Source organism: Myotis davidii, unplaced genomic scaffold (assembly GCF_000327345.1).
Source record: "Myotis davidii unplaced genomic scaffold, ASM32734v1 scaffold960, whole genome shotgun sequence".
Taxonomy (NCBI): Eukaryota; Metazoa; Chordata; class Mammalia; order Chiroptera; family Vespertilionidae; genus Myotis; species Myotis davidii.
Window position 1 is genome coordinate 3,050,415 of NW_006293003.1, and position 11,741 is coordinate 3,062,155.

Below are 11,741 nucleotides of genomic sequence, written 5' to 3' on the forward strand. Positions count from 1 at the left end.
GGGAGGGCCAGGGGGACCGGGAGAGGGGGCCGGGACAGGCTCCAGCCTGGAAGAGCAGACGTTGAGGGGGCCCCACCCTGGCACCAAACTGCCACCCCCAGGCGGGCACCTGAGGAGTAGGGCAGGAAGTCCTGGTGGCCATGGACGTGCCAGGTGGCGTTGTGGGCGTGCACGGCGCGGAAGTAGGCGCTCAGCGTGGCGTACTCCACCGCGATGCCCAGCTGCGAGGCCTGCGCGCTGAGGGAGCTCAGCAGGAGGTCCATGTTGGCAAACTGCACGCCGGCGTTGAAGAACTTCCTGTCACACCCCTGCAGCAGGACACGCACGGCCCTCCTGAGGGCAGAGCGCAGCCCCGCAGAACGGCCCGGGCCTTCCCCGGGCACCTGCCACTCTCCACGGGGCATACAGTATTTTGTCTCCCTCTGACTGATTTCATCCCTGGCATTTCTAAAAGCCATTTAGTATTACTACTCATCAAAGCCATCCACCCTCGTGCTGTGGGAATTGTGAATAACAATGAACCAGCCACAACTCACATCTATTGCCCTTCACTTCACCTTCAAAACAGCAAAGTCAAAATCGTTAGAAACCTGCTACCTACCAAGACTGAACCTGAAAAAGTAGAGTGTGTAAACAGGCATTACCAGTCAGGAGTCTGAATCAGTAATCAAAAAGCTCCAAACAAACAAAATCCAGGGCCAGATGAGTTCGTTGGTGAAGGCTATTAAAAGAAGAATTAATACCAATCCTCCTAAAATCTTCCCCCCAAAAATAGAAGAGGAGAGAACATTTCCGCACTCATTTCCGAGGCCAGCATTACCCTGGTCCCACAATGCGACAGAGACACCACAAGTAAAGTGCAGGGGACCATCCCCGATGAACACAGATGCAAAATTCTCAACCAAATGTTAGCAAACTGAGTTCAGCGATACATTAAAACTGCCACACCACGGGCTCAAGGGGGAAAACAACAATCCCATTTTAAAACGGGCAAAGGATTTGAGTAGATATCTCTCCAAAGGGGACAGGCAGATGGCCAACGGGCCCAATGAAAAGGGGCTCAGCATCCCTAACCAGCAGTGAAATACAAATCAAAACCACATTGCCCTGGCCAGTGTGGCCCAGGGGATAGAGTGCTGGCCTGCAACCTGAAGGATCCCGGGTTCAATTCCGGTCAAGGGCACGTACCTCGGTTGCAGGTTCCTCCCCGGCCCGGGCCCTGGTCGGGGCTTGTGCAGGAGGCAACCAATCGATGTGTTTCTTCCACATTGATATCTCTCTCTGTCTTTTCCTCTCTCTTCCACTCTCTCTAAAAACCAATGGAAAAATATCCTCGGGTGAAGATTAAAAATTACAATAAACAAATCAAAACCACAGTAAGATATCACCTCACGCCTGTTGGAAGGGTTACCACCAAAAAGACAAGAGAGAAGTGCTGGTAGGAGGTGGAGAAAGGGGAACCCTTGTGTACTGTTGGTGCGACTGCAAGTTGGTGCGACCACTCTGGAAAACAGTATGGAGATTCCTCAAAAAATTTAAAATAGAACTTCCATCTGAACCAGCAAGTCCCCTTCTGGGTGTTTAGTCAAAGAAAACAAAACATTAATTCTAAAAGTTATGTGCACCCATACTCATAGCAGCATTATTTACAATAGCCAAAACATGAAAGCAGCCTAAAGTGTTCATCCATCGATGAATGGATAAACAATGTGGTCACTCACACACACACACACTCACACTCACACACACACACACACACACACACACACACACACCATTTGATTCCTGGTCTCACACACACACACACACACACACACACACACACCATTTGATTCCTGGTCTCACACACACACACACACACCACATTCGATTCCTGGGCACACACACACACACACACACACACCATTTGATTCCTGGTCAAGGGCTCCTGCCCAGGTTGCAGGCTTGATCCCCAGTAGGGGGCGTGCAGGAGGCAGCTCGTCAATGATTCTCTCTCATCACTGATGTTTCTCTCTCTCTCCCTTCCTCTCGGAAATCAATAAAAATAAAAATAAAAAACAGCAAAGGGGGGTCACAGGATGCTACTGTTGGGCTCTGTGGCCCGGACACCAGCTACTTTAGGCAGGTGTTTCTGTGTTCCTTCCGCAAGCATCACATCCTATTGTGAACTGTTGAGAAAGCAGACATTTCATTACTGTGTTTCTTTATTGCCTACATGTAGTTTAAGTTATGCCTCGAGCCTCATCTAAAGTTCTATATATATATTAGATCAAATATGTCGTTCAAGTGGCCTGTTGACATCATGTATGGAGTTTTATAGTTTTCAAAAATTATTTTTTTCAAAAACTATTTTTCATGCCTGCACCTATGGAAAAAGGTAGTCACAAATAAAAAGAGCAAACCAACAGAAATGGCACTAAAAGAAACAAGAGAGGCCGTCACAGTGAAAACGTTGGAGAGCTGGTGGGAGCCTGAGGCTGCGCAGGCGAGGGCTGTGCTCAGGGGAGAGGCTGGGTGAGTTCAGGGTGTGGACGGAGCCGGTGGGGGTGAGGCCCAGGGTGGGCAGACGGCAGCCCGGCCCGGCGCCTGGGTGGAGACCGGCCCGGTTTGAGGGGAACACGAGCCCGGCATGGCTGTGAGGCAGGCACCAGGGCCTGGGAGCTGCTTACCCAGGGCCAGAGGACGTGCGGGGTCCGATACCCACTGGCCCGCGACTTCACGTCCAGCACAAACCTCTCCACGAACATTTCGATGTTGCGCACAGTGACGGGGTCATTCAGGTTGCTGTGCTCCTCATCCTGGAACTGTGTTAGCAAGGGGGCCTCACCTTCCCAGGAATACCCTACCCTGTGGGAGAGAGAGAGGTTAGGGGGCCCCACCCCAAGAAGGGAAGCAGCCTGGGGTCCCCGGGGCCTGGCAGGGCTCAGGCAGCCCATGGGGCAGCTCAGGACCTGCAGACTCTCCTCGGTGACCCCGTCTCCCACCAGCGCCATGGGCAGGCCTGGGGTGGGCAGGCAGGAGCTGTGCGGACAGAGGGGGCTCCAGTCCAGGCCGCCCCTCCCTGGGCCCGCGTCATCAGCTTCCCATGGAGCCTACAGCCACTGCGTCCCCTCCACCACAGGGGATCGCTCCTTCCCTGGGCACCTCCCAGCCTGCAAAACGGGTGCAGGGCCATGGCCAGGGAAGCAGCCACCTCAACTCCAGTCTAGTGTCACCAGGAACAAGATTTAACGCAATGCTTCAGAAAGTAAAATTAAGGCCGGAACAATCCGGGTGAGCAAAACCTCGCGGTGTTCAACAAAGGCAGACGCCGCTCCTCTCCCTCCCCCGGCTCCCACGCTTGGCACGGCTCTGACCCTGAGAATGAGCCTGGCCCCTGCCTCGCTGGGCAGCACAGAGGCACACGGGGGACCCGGGCCAGCCCAGGATCTCGTGGGTAACATGTACTGGAGGCCGTGGCGAGGACTCAATGACAATCATTGGTGGGAAACCGCGAGATACCGTCCCGGGCACGGAGCGGGCCGGACCCACGGTCACGCCGGCAGTGAGCCCGCGGGCGTCCCTCTCCCAGCGGCCCCTCCAGCCTGCCTGCTGGTCTCTCCTACTCACAGAGGGACAGCCACCCTGTGCCCGGCCTCGCGGGTACAAAGGGGCTGGCTGTACCCACGACACGAGGCCTGGGCGCTGGCGCCTGAACCAAACCCACTCCGAACGTTCGCTAACCGCGGGGACCTTGGGCGAACGGCTCTGCCTCAGTTTCTCGTGGTGTGACATGGGGCCCTCGGTGCGTCTCCCTCCGGAGGGGGAGGGTCACTGCTGAGGCCGTGCAGGGACAGTGCCTAGAGGGGGCCTGGCACGCGAGCGCTCACGAGCAGTAGCCGTAAAAGTCCAGGACGTGCGTGAAGATCTCCTGCTGCTCCGCCAGGGACTGGGACCCTCGCCACACAAACTGCATCTCCTGCGAACCGGAGGGACCAGCGAGGCTGAGGGCCCGCGTGGCGTGGACAGGCCTCCCTCACTGCCTCCTCCTGAGGCCCCGCCTCACCCCCCAAAGCCGCATGAGCGTGTGGATCTGCCCTCGAACAGGCCGCCTGCTCATTCACCGCCACCCCCCGGGGCCACCCTCAGGCACAGGGTGCCATCGCCCTCAGGCGCAGCAGCCCACGTTCCACGGCTCAGAGGCCCGGCGTGCTCAGGGTTACACGCGGGGAGGAAATCCTGGTCCTGTTAGCCTCTCTCTGGCGCGCACCAGGCTCCCCGACGCCCCAGCGACTCGATTCTGGGCCTTGGAAGACCGCAGAGCCGCACTCGGCCAGAGTTGCCTGCGGCTGAGAGCAGACACGCTGACCGGGGAAGTGTGCTCCGTGCTCCATGCTCTGTGCTCCGTGCTCAGGGGCCCTGGTGGTGCTCCTAAGTGTTACTTCCCTTGCCCACTGGAGCTCCACCACTTCACCTGCCCCCTGCAGGCGGTTCCTGCTGCTCTCCTGACCCTAAGCCCCTGCTTCTCTGCTCGGGTGCAGCCCTGCCCTGCAGGGGCACCTCCCTTAGGACAGGCGCTTCCTAGGGCCAAAGCGGGCAGCAGCCCAGCACTCACCTGCACATGCATCAAGGCCTCCTTTAGCTCGTAGTCGATCCGGGAGATGACATGAGCATTGAACCCTGCCAGGGCAAACAGGGTGGGCGTCGTGGCAGAGGCGCCAAACGAGTCGACCTGCCAGGAGAACTGTGGCCGGATCCCGAACGTTTCATAGAGGAAGCCGTGTCCTTCTGCAGAGAGAGCACCGGTGCCCACAATGGGGACAGGGCGGGCCCTCGCCCCTCGCTCACTTACTCGGCACTGGGCACGGGTGCCCGGGCAAGCAGGGTCTGTTGCACAGATGACTCATGCAAAGGGCTCCAACCCAGTCACCGCCCTTCCCTTATTCCTCGGGACTGAAGGGCCGCCCCCCGGGGGCCAGAGGCCAGGCTGAGTGACGCAGACAGAGTGATGGGCTGGTTTGGGAAACAGAGCTTCTGGGGTCCACTGGGCAGAGCGCCCTTCCTGTCCCACAGCGATGCAACCCCAGTTCCGGTCGCCGTGCGCTAGGTCAGGCCTGCAGGGCTAGCACTGGGTGCTCAGGGTTCGAGGGCAGGTGGGCTGAGTCCTGAGGTGAGGCTGCTGCTGCTGTGGGCACCCCTGAGGCAGGCCGGCAGCGCCCCCCTCCCCGCCGCGCCCATCAGCACTTGTCCAGCCAGACCGTGAACTGAGGGGGTCCCAAAGATGACTCAGACTCGGGCTGCTGACAGAGGCCCCCTGGAGTTTCGGGGGGAGGGGAGGTGATAAGGAACTACGGGGACCCGAAGGAGGGGTCCTGGCAGAAGAGACTGAGATGAGCTGTTCAGGTGGAGGCAAAAGGAAACATTACGACCGAAAACACAGGATGGGTTCCAGTTGGAGCAGGTAAAGGGCGGCAGGAGCCCTGGCTGGTGGTTCAGTGGTTAGAGCATCAGCCAGTGAACTGACGGGCCTCGGATTCGATCCCAGTCAAGGGCACGAATGTCCGTTGCAGGCTTGATCCCCACCCCTGGAGAGGGCACGTGCAGAAGGCGACCAGTCAATGTGTCTCTCTCGCATTGGTGTTTCTCTCTCTCCCCCACTCCCTTCCACTCTCTCTAAAAATCAATGGAAAAAATATCCTCAGGTGAGGATCAACAAAAAATAAATAAATAAAAATTTTTTAAAAAGGGAGGGGGGGTGCAGCAGGAGGCAGAAGAGGAGCCGGAGAGGAGCCCCGAGCAGGCCCGGAGGCCACGTGAGGAGCCGGGAAGGGTTATGAAATGAGAACTAAAGCAGTTATCATCGCGTTCCCAGCTCTGCACCTCGCTCTCCAACAGACCTGAACAGCCTCTGGGACTCACTTTCCCTGGGAACCAGTTCCAGCCCCGCCCTCGGGCTTGGCTGGCGGCTGTGGCAGGAGGCTCCCTCTGCACCTGACCCCCGCCCGGGTGTGAGCATGTGCGAGGGGCACAGGAGCAGCCCTGGCCTGCAGTAGGGGCCCTGTGCGCGGAAGGCATCTTGAACACAAGAGGGACGTGAGAGTCTGAGAAGAAAGGGTTTTGTCAGCAACACTGCCTTCTAGACGAAAGTGGCAAAGGGGGTGAAAATGAGGGTCTGGAAATGAGGCAGGGAGACCCTGAGATAAGGGAAGGACTCCAGATCACAGAGGGGGAGGGGGCAGTGCTCAAAGGCCCTAAGACAGCATCCACCTCCTCCAGCTCTGCCTTGATGTTTTACACACTGGGCACCTGGGGCCGTGCTGTCGTGGAGTGACCTGGGGCGGAGGGTCTCAGGCCTGGCTTCATTCTGGCTCATCCACTGGCTATTTTCTTTTCTTTTCTTTTCTTTTTTTGTCAGTGTTCCAGCTGCCCTAGTTTCCTCCCGGCAGCCTGCCGTTAAATTCTTCTTATGAAGCCTTTGGTAAACGGTGAGAGAAGTACCACCATTGCAATGGTGGGTGGAGATGGGAAGGTGGAGGTGGGGATGAGGAAGGTGCTGGTGGTCATAAAGGTGGTGGTGCTGGGGGTAGAAGTGGAGGTTGTGAAAGTGATAATGATGGTGGTGATGGTGATGATGATGGTGGTGGTGGTGGTGGTGATGATGATGGTGATAATGATGGTGGTGGTGATGATGGTGGTGATAATGGAATTGGTGATGGTGATGACGGTGATAATCATGGTGATGATGGTGGAGATGGAGGTGGAGATGGTGATGATGGGGGTGGTGGTGGGGGTGGTGGTGATGATGATGATGCTGATAATGATGGTGGTGGTGGAGGTAAAGGTGGTTAGGGTGATGGTGCTGATGGCTATGTTGGTGAATTGCAGGTGGAGTGGTGATGATGGTGGTGGTGATGGTGATGACGGTGATAATCATGGTGATGATGGTGATGATGGTGATGGTGGTGGCGGTGGTGGTGGTGATGGTGATGATGGTGATGATGGTGATGATGGTGATGGTGGTGGCGGTGGTGGTGGTGATGGTGATGATGGTGATGATGGTGATGATGGTGATGGTGGTGGCGGTGGTGGTGGTGATGGTGATGATGGTGATGATGGTGATGATGGTGATGGTGGTGGTAGTGGTGGTGATGGTGATGATGGTGATGGTGATGGTGATGGTGGTGGTGATGGTGGTGGTGGTGGAGGTAAAGGTGGATAGGGTGATGGTGCTGATGGCTATGTTGGTGAATTGCAGGTGGAATGGTGGTGATGGTGGTGTAATGATGAAAGGCATCGAACCTTTAATGAGTATTTGCTAGGGAACACTGCACTTCACCAAAGTGCTCTATTTCAATGATTGCAATCTATTTTTCACACAAACCTTTAAGGTAAGTATCATCACACTCATCTTAGCGAGGAGGACACTGAGACACGATAGGTGACATCCCTGGGCCAGGTTCACAGGCCAGGGCCCAGCAGGCTAGCGGGTCTAGCATCCCTGGTGGGAGCCAGGCCTTGGCACTAGCCAGTCACCGTTCGCACTGCCACAGTCCCCCGCACTGAGGGGAGGACGAAGCCCAGCCCCTGGATTCAGGCACCAAGTCCCAGCCCGAATGGAGGCCCCGAAAGGGTGGCGACGGGAGAGGGGGCCAAACCTGTGAGCTGCAGGATCTGGTCGTCAAAGTGCGTCACCGCCTCGTCGTGCATGACCTGGCCTCCGCTCACAAACTCCAGGCGTCCGTGGGCCAGCAGCTCGCGGACCTGGCGTGGGGGCACAGAGAAAAGGCCGGTACAGCCTCAGAGCGTGGCGGCTCTGCGGGGACATGTGCCAGCGTCTCGCGGTGTCTCCCCTAAAACTCCCACCTTCATTCCTTCTGCAGGGGCAGGACCCTGTCCCGCTCAGCACAGCACCCCTCCACCCAGAGCAGCACCTGGCCTGTGGCTGCTGTGGGTTATAGCTTTTAAAATTTCTTACTTTTTAAAAAATATATATATTATTGATTTCAGAAAGGAAGGCAGAGGGAGCGATAAAAAGATCCATGATGAGAGAGAATCATTCACCAGCTGCCTCCTGCACGCCCCCTACTGGGGACCAAGCGGGTACGCGGGCATGTGCCCTGACCGGGAATCGAACCGTGACCTCCTGGTTCACAGGTCGACACTCAACCACTGAGCCACACTGGCCAGGCTAAATTTTTACTTTTGAAACAATCTCAAAGTTAGAGAAAATGTGCAAGAATTGTGCAAAGAGCTCCGTGGGTCCCCAGGCTGGAGTCTTCGAGGCTCACTTTACCCAGTTTCCTTCACGCTCCCCCATGTTTTTCTGTACAGTGTGTGTTCCTAAACCATTTGAAAGTGTAAGTTAGCAAGGGCATGCCTTCTACCCGCAGTTCAGTTAGCGTCCGGGAAGAAAAGGATCATTTTAATCAGCCTAATGATCTAGATCAGGAGATTCACCCTCGCACACCGCTAGCTAAGCTCCAGACTTCCCCCACAGTTTGCCGAGAGCTCCCCGAACACCTCCTCCGGGGGCGGCTGTGAGCTGTCGTCGCCCGCGACCTTCCCTCTGGGACAGCTCCTCGCCGGCCTGGCCTTCACGGGAGGGACCGTTTTGGAGATCACAGGTTAGTCATTTGGAGACAGTCCTGCAGTTTGGGTTTTTCTCATGACATGCTAAAGCATGTGTCTTTTCAGAAGACATTCATCTCATCCATGTCTTCCAACATGCTTCTAATGCAGTGGTTCTCAACTTCCTAATGTCGCAACCCTTTCAGACAGTTCCTCATGTTGTGGTGACCCCCAATTTCATTGTTACAAATTGAACATAATGAAAGCATAGTGATTAATCACAAAAACAATATGTAATTATATATGTGTTTTCTGATGGTCTTAGGCGACCCCTGTGAAAGGGTCGTTCGACCCCCAAATGGGTCGCGACCCACAGGTTGAGAACCGCTGTTCTAATGTTTTTGAAATATCGGAAGAATAGTAGGTATCTTAAGTGAACGAATGGGAGAATGGAACATAACTAATGGCCAGAGAAGGTGGGCCATGTCGCCACCCTGCTGTTTACAGACTGTCTCTTCTATTTGCTTTATGAAGGCGCAGTATTTATACTGCATTCACTCAGCAAATAAGGAATGAGCCCCTACTCGGTGCTGTTTCAGGTGACCACCTACTACACGCCAGGCCCTGTTCAGGCTCTGCGGGTCCAGCCATGAAGCAAACAGACAAAAACCCCTGCTGCCAGCACGCAGGGCCGTTGAGTTCCCTGCCCGGGTGTTCATTGGGACCCTCCGCTCCCCGGCGGGGAAGTGGGGATAGGAGACAGACAACTGGGTTTGGGGTGTCCATGGGAGAAAGTGCGGACCGCCCACCGGACACCTGGAGAGACGTACTTTGTCAGACATGCACGGCTCAGAATCCCTCCTGTCACATATGAGCTGTGACCACAGGACCGTCCCCTGCCCAGGGGGTCACATCCCCAGCTCCGTAAAGGGGGGTCACTAGCCCCCCCATACAGCCAGTAGGGAGGGTCAATGAAGAAATGTGTAAAAAGCAGGAGCCCAGCCCAGCTGGCTCAGTGGTTGAGCGTCGACTTATGAACCAGGGGGTCACAGTTAGATTCCCGGTCAGGGCACAAGCGGGCTCGATCCCCAGTGGAGGGCGTGCAAGAGGCAGCGATTGATGATTCTCTCTCATCATTGATGTTTCTCTCTCTCTCTCTTCTTCCCCCTTATGCAAAGAAACCATTACAATATTCATTTTTTTAAAGCAGGAGCCCAGCGCTGGCCACGGCCCCATCGAATGGAGGCTCCTCCTCGTGACTCCGCAGGGGTCCTCAGACTACGGCCCGCGGGCCACATGCAAATACCAATATTGTATTTGTTCCCGTTTTTTTACTTCAAAGTAAGATATGTGCAGTGTGCATAGGAATTTGTTCATAGTTTTTTTTAAAACTATAGTCCGGCTCTCCAACGGTCTGAGGGACAGTGAACTGGCCCCGTTTAAAAAGTTTGAGGACCCCTGCTCCACAGCTTCAGCTTCAGACACCCCTCCAGGGGGCCCCGGAGCTTCCTGATCAGCCTTCTTAGCTTCGCACCGCTTCTAAAGCACGGGGACCGTTGCACCTGGTCGGGGTGCCCAGGTCCCGGCCATGGCCGCGCACACTCAGAAATGAAGGCCGCAGGGGTGGGCACAGGGCCACCCCAGGAGGCCGTGCAGGGGCCCACTCGGCAGGGCTCAGTGCCCGGCGGGGCAGCGGGGCTGCGGTTTCATGAGGGGCCAGGAGGCCAGGTCTGTGCAGCTGCCTGGAGGGACCGCCGACCGCACCACATCTCAGCAGCCCTGTGCCAGCCCAGGGGCCGCCCAGCCCTGCCCCGCGCCACCGTCACCTGGAGCTTCTGGGTCCTGGAGGCGAACCGGTCCCACCACAGCCGGAAGTACTCCTGCTCCACGGCGATGAAGCGCCGGTGCTCCCCGCGGGTCAGCTCCCGCACCACCGAGGTGTACACGCTGGCGGCGTAGATCCGCATGTTCTCCTGGTGGGGGGGGGGGGGGGGATGCTCCCGCTGCCTCCCCTCTGCTCTCACCAAGGCCCTACCCACTGCCCGGACACAGGGAGGCTGGGACGCAGCACAGACATGCTCACCAGCTCGGTGAGAACACGCTGTCCCAGAGAGGCGAGGGGTTGGACCATGACCCGCCCCGGGCAGTGCCCGGAGGGGCCAGCGGCCCGAGCCAGGAGAGGAACTAGGTCCCAGGGCCCTCCGGGGCCTCCTGGGCTCAAATGCAGGGAAGGCTGTGTGGGGAGCAGTCCCTGAGGTCACCTGCCTCCCTCCCCCCAGGTGGGGGCTCTCGGGGGTGACCTGGCTGCTTCCCATCAGGGGCTCTGGGTGCACGCAGTATGCCCAGGGCTGCTGGGCACCAGGCTGGCAAAGAGTACTGGGCAGCGAGTCAGCAGGCTGGAGGGTTATTCTGAGTGACCGGGGACCTTCTCTGGCCTGTTTCCTCTTCTATAAAAGGGGTGACATGCATGCTCCCCCTCCCCAAGCCATCTCCATCTGCAGGAGTCGTCACCCCCAGGGGGTCCCAATGTGCCCCCGACCAGACTAAACCCTGCCCGTGTCCCTGTTACACGAATGTCCTTCGCGAAGTGACGGGTCCCACCACAGCGGCCCTTGCTCATTTGTGTAGGCGTTTCCTCCCTCGTTCATAAGAGCGAGAGGCGCCGGGAACAAGGAAATCGGGGACTTCCACGCCTTTTCTCTGTGCCAAGTCACTCATTCAGCGATTCTCCGTGTCCGTCAGCACACAGAGAACGTTCGGAATAAAGGGGTGCAGCCACCGCCCCCCCCGCAGCTGTGGGCTCCTCTCTGGTGGGAAGCAGGCCCTCACAGGCAGAGGGTGGGAGGGAACAGACTTCAGAGCCACTGCCTGCCAGGCCTCACCAGGCCAGTGACCCCCCAGGGGGGCGCCCTGGGAGTTAGGGACCGAGTCTCGCCAGTATCTGGCAGGAAGAGGGAGAACCGGTGCCAAGTCTGAGGCCTGCACCCCCTGCGGGAGGGGGACGGGCCCAGAGCAGCCCCCAGAGCAGGGCTGACCACGGCCTGGCTCCAGAAAACGCACCTTCCTCCGGCCTTGGCTGCCTGTCGCTGGGGGGAAGCTGGGTTCAGAGGCAGGAAGTGATCGGCTCAAGGTCAGCCGCCCAGTCACCCGGCCAGGGCACACCCGGAAGCAGGCTTGCCCCCACGCTGGCGCTG

General features: G+C 57.4%; 1 protein-coding gene across 1 annotated transcript in view; it reads right to left on the minus strand.

Annotated features, from left to right (window-relative positions):
- The window catches only part of MAN2B2 (mannosidase alpha class 2B member 2), a 65,524-nt gene extending 54,846 nt beyond the window's left edge, over positions 1 to 10,678 (minus strand). The window contains exons 1-7 of the mRNA XM_015565804.1: positions 10,631 to 10,678; positions 10,374 to 10,520; positions 7,635 to 7,740; positions 4,595 to 4,767; positions 3,870 to 3,958; positions 2,670 to 2,847; positions 22 to 308 (exon numbers count right to left, since the gene is read on the minus strand). Of these exons, the coding sequence (XP_015421290.1) occupies positions 22 to 308; positions 2,670 to 2,847; positions 3,870 to 3,958; positions 4,595 to 4,767; positions 7,635 to 7,740; positions 10,374 to 10,520; positions 10,631 to 10,678 (1,028 nt within the window). The remainder of the gene's footprint in view (positions 1 to 21; positions 309 to 2,669; positions 2,848 to 3,869; positions 3,959 to 4,594; positions 4,768 to 7,634; positions 7,741 to 10,373; positions 10,521 to 10,630) is intronic.
- Between the last annotated feature and the right edge of the window lie 1,063 nt (positions 10,679 to 11,741).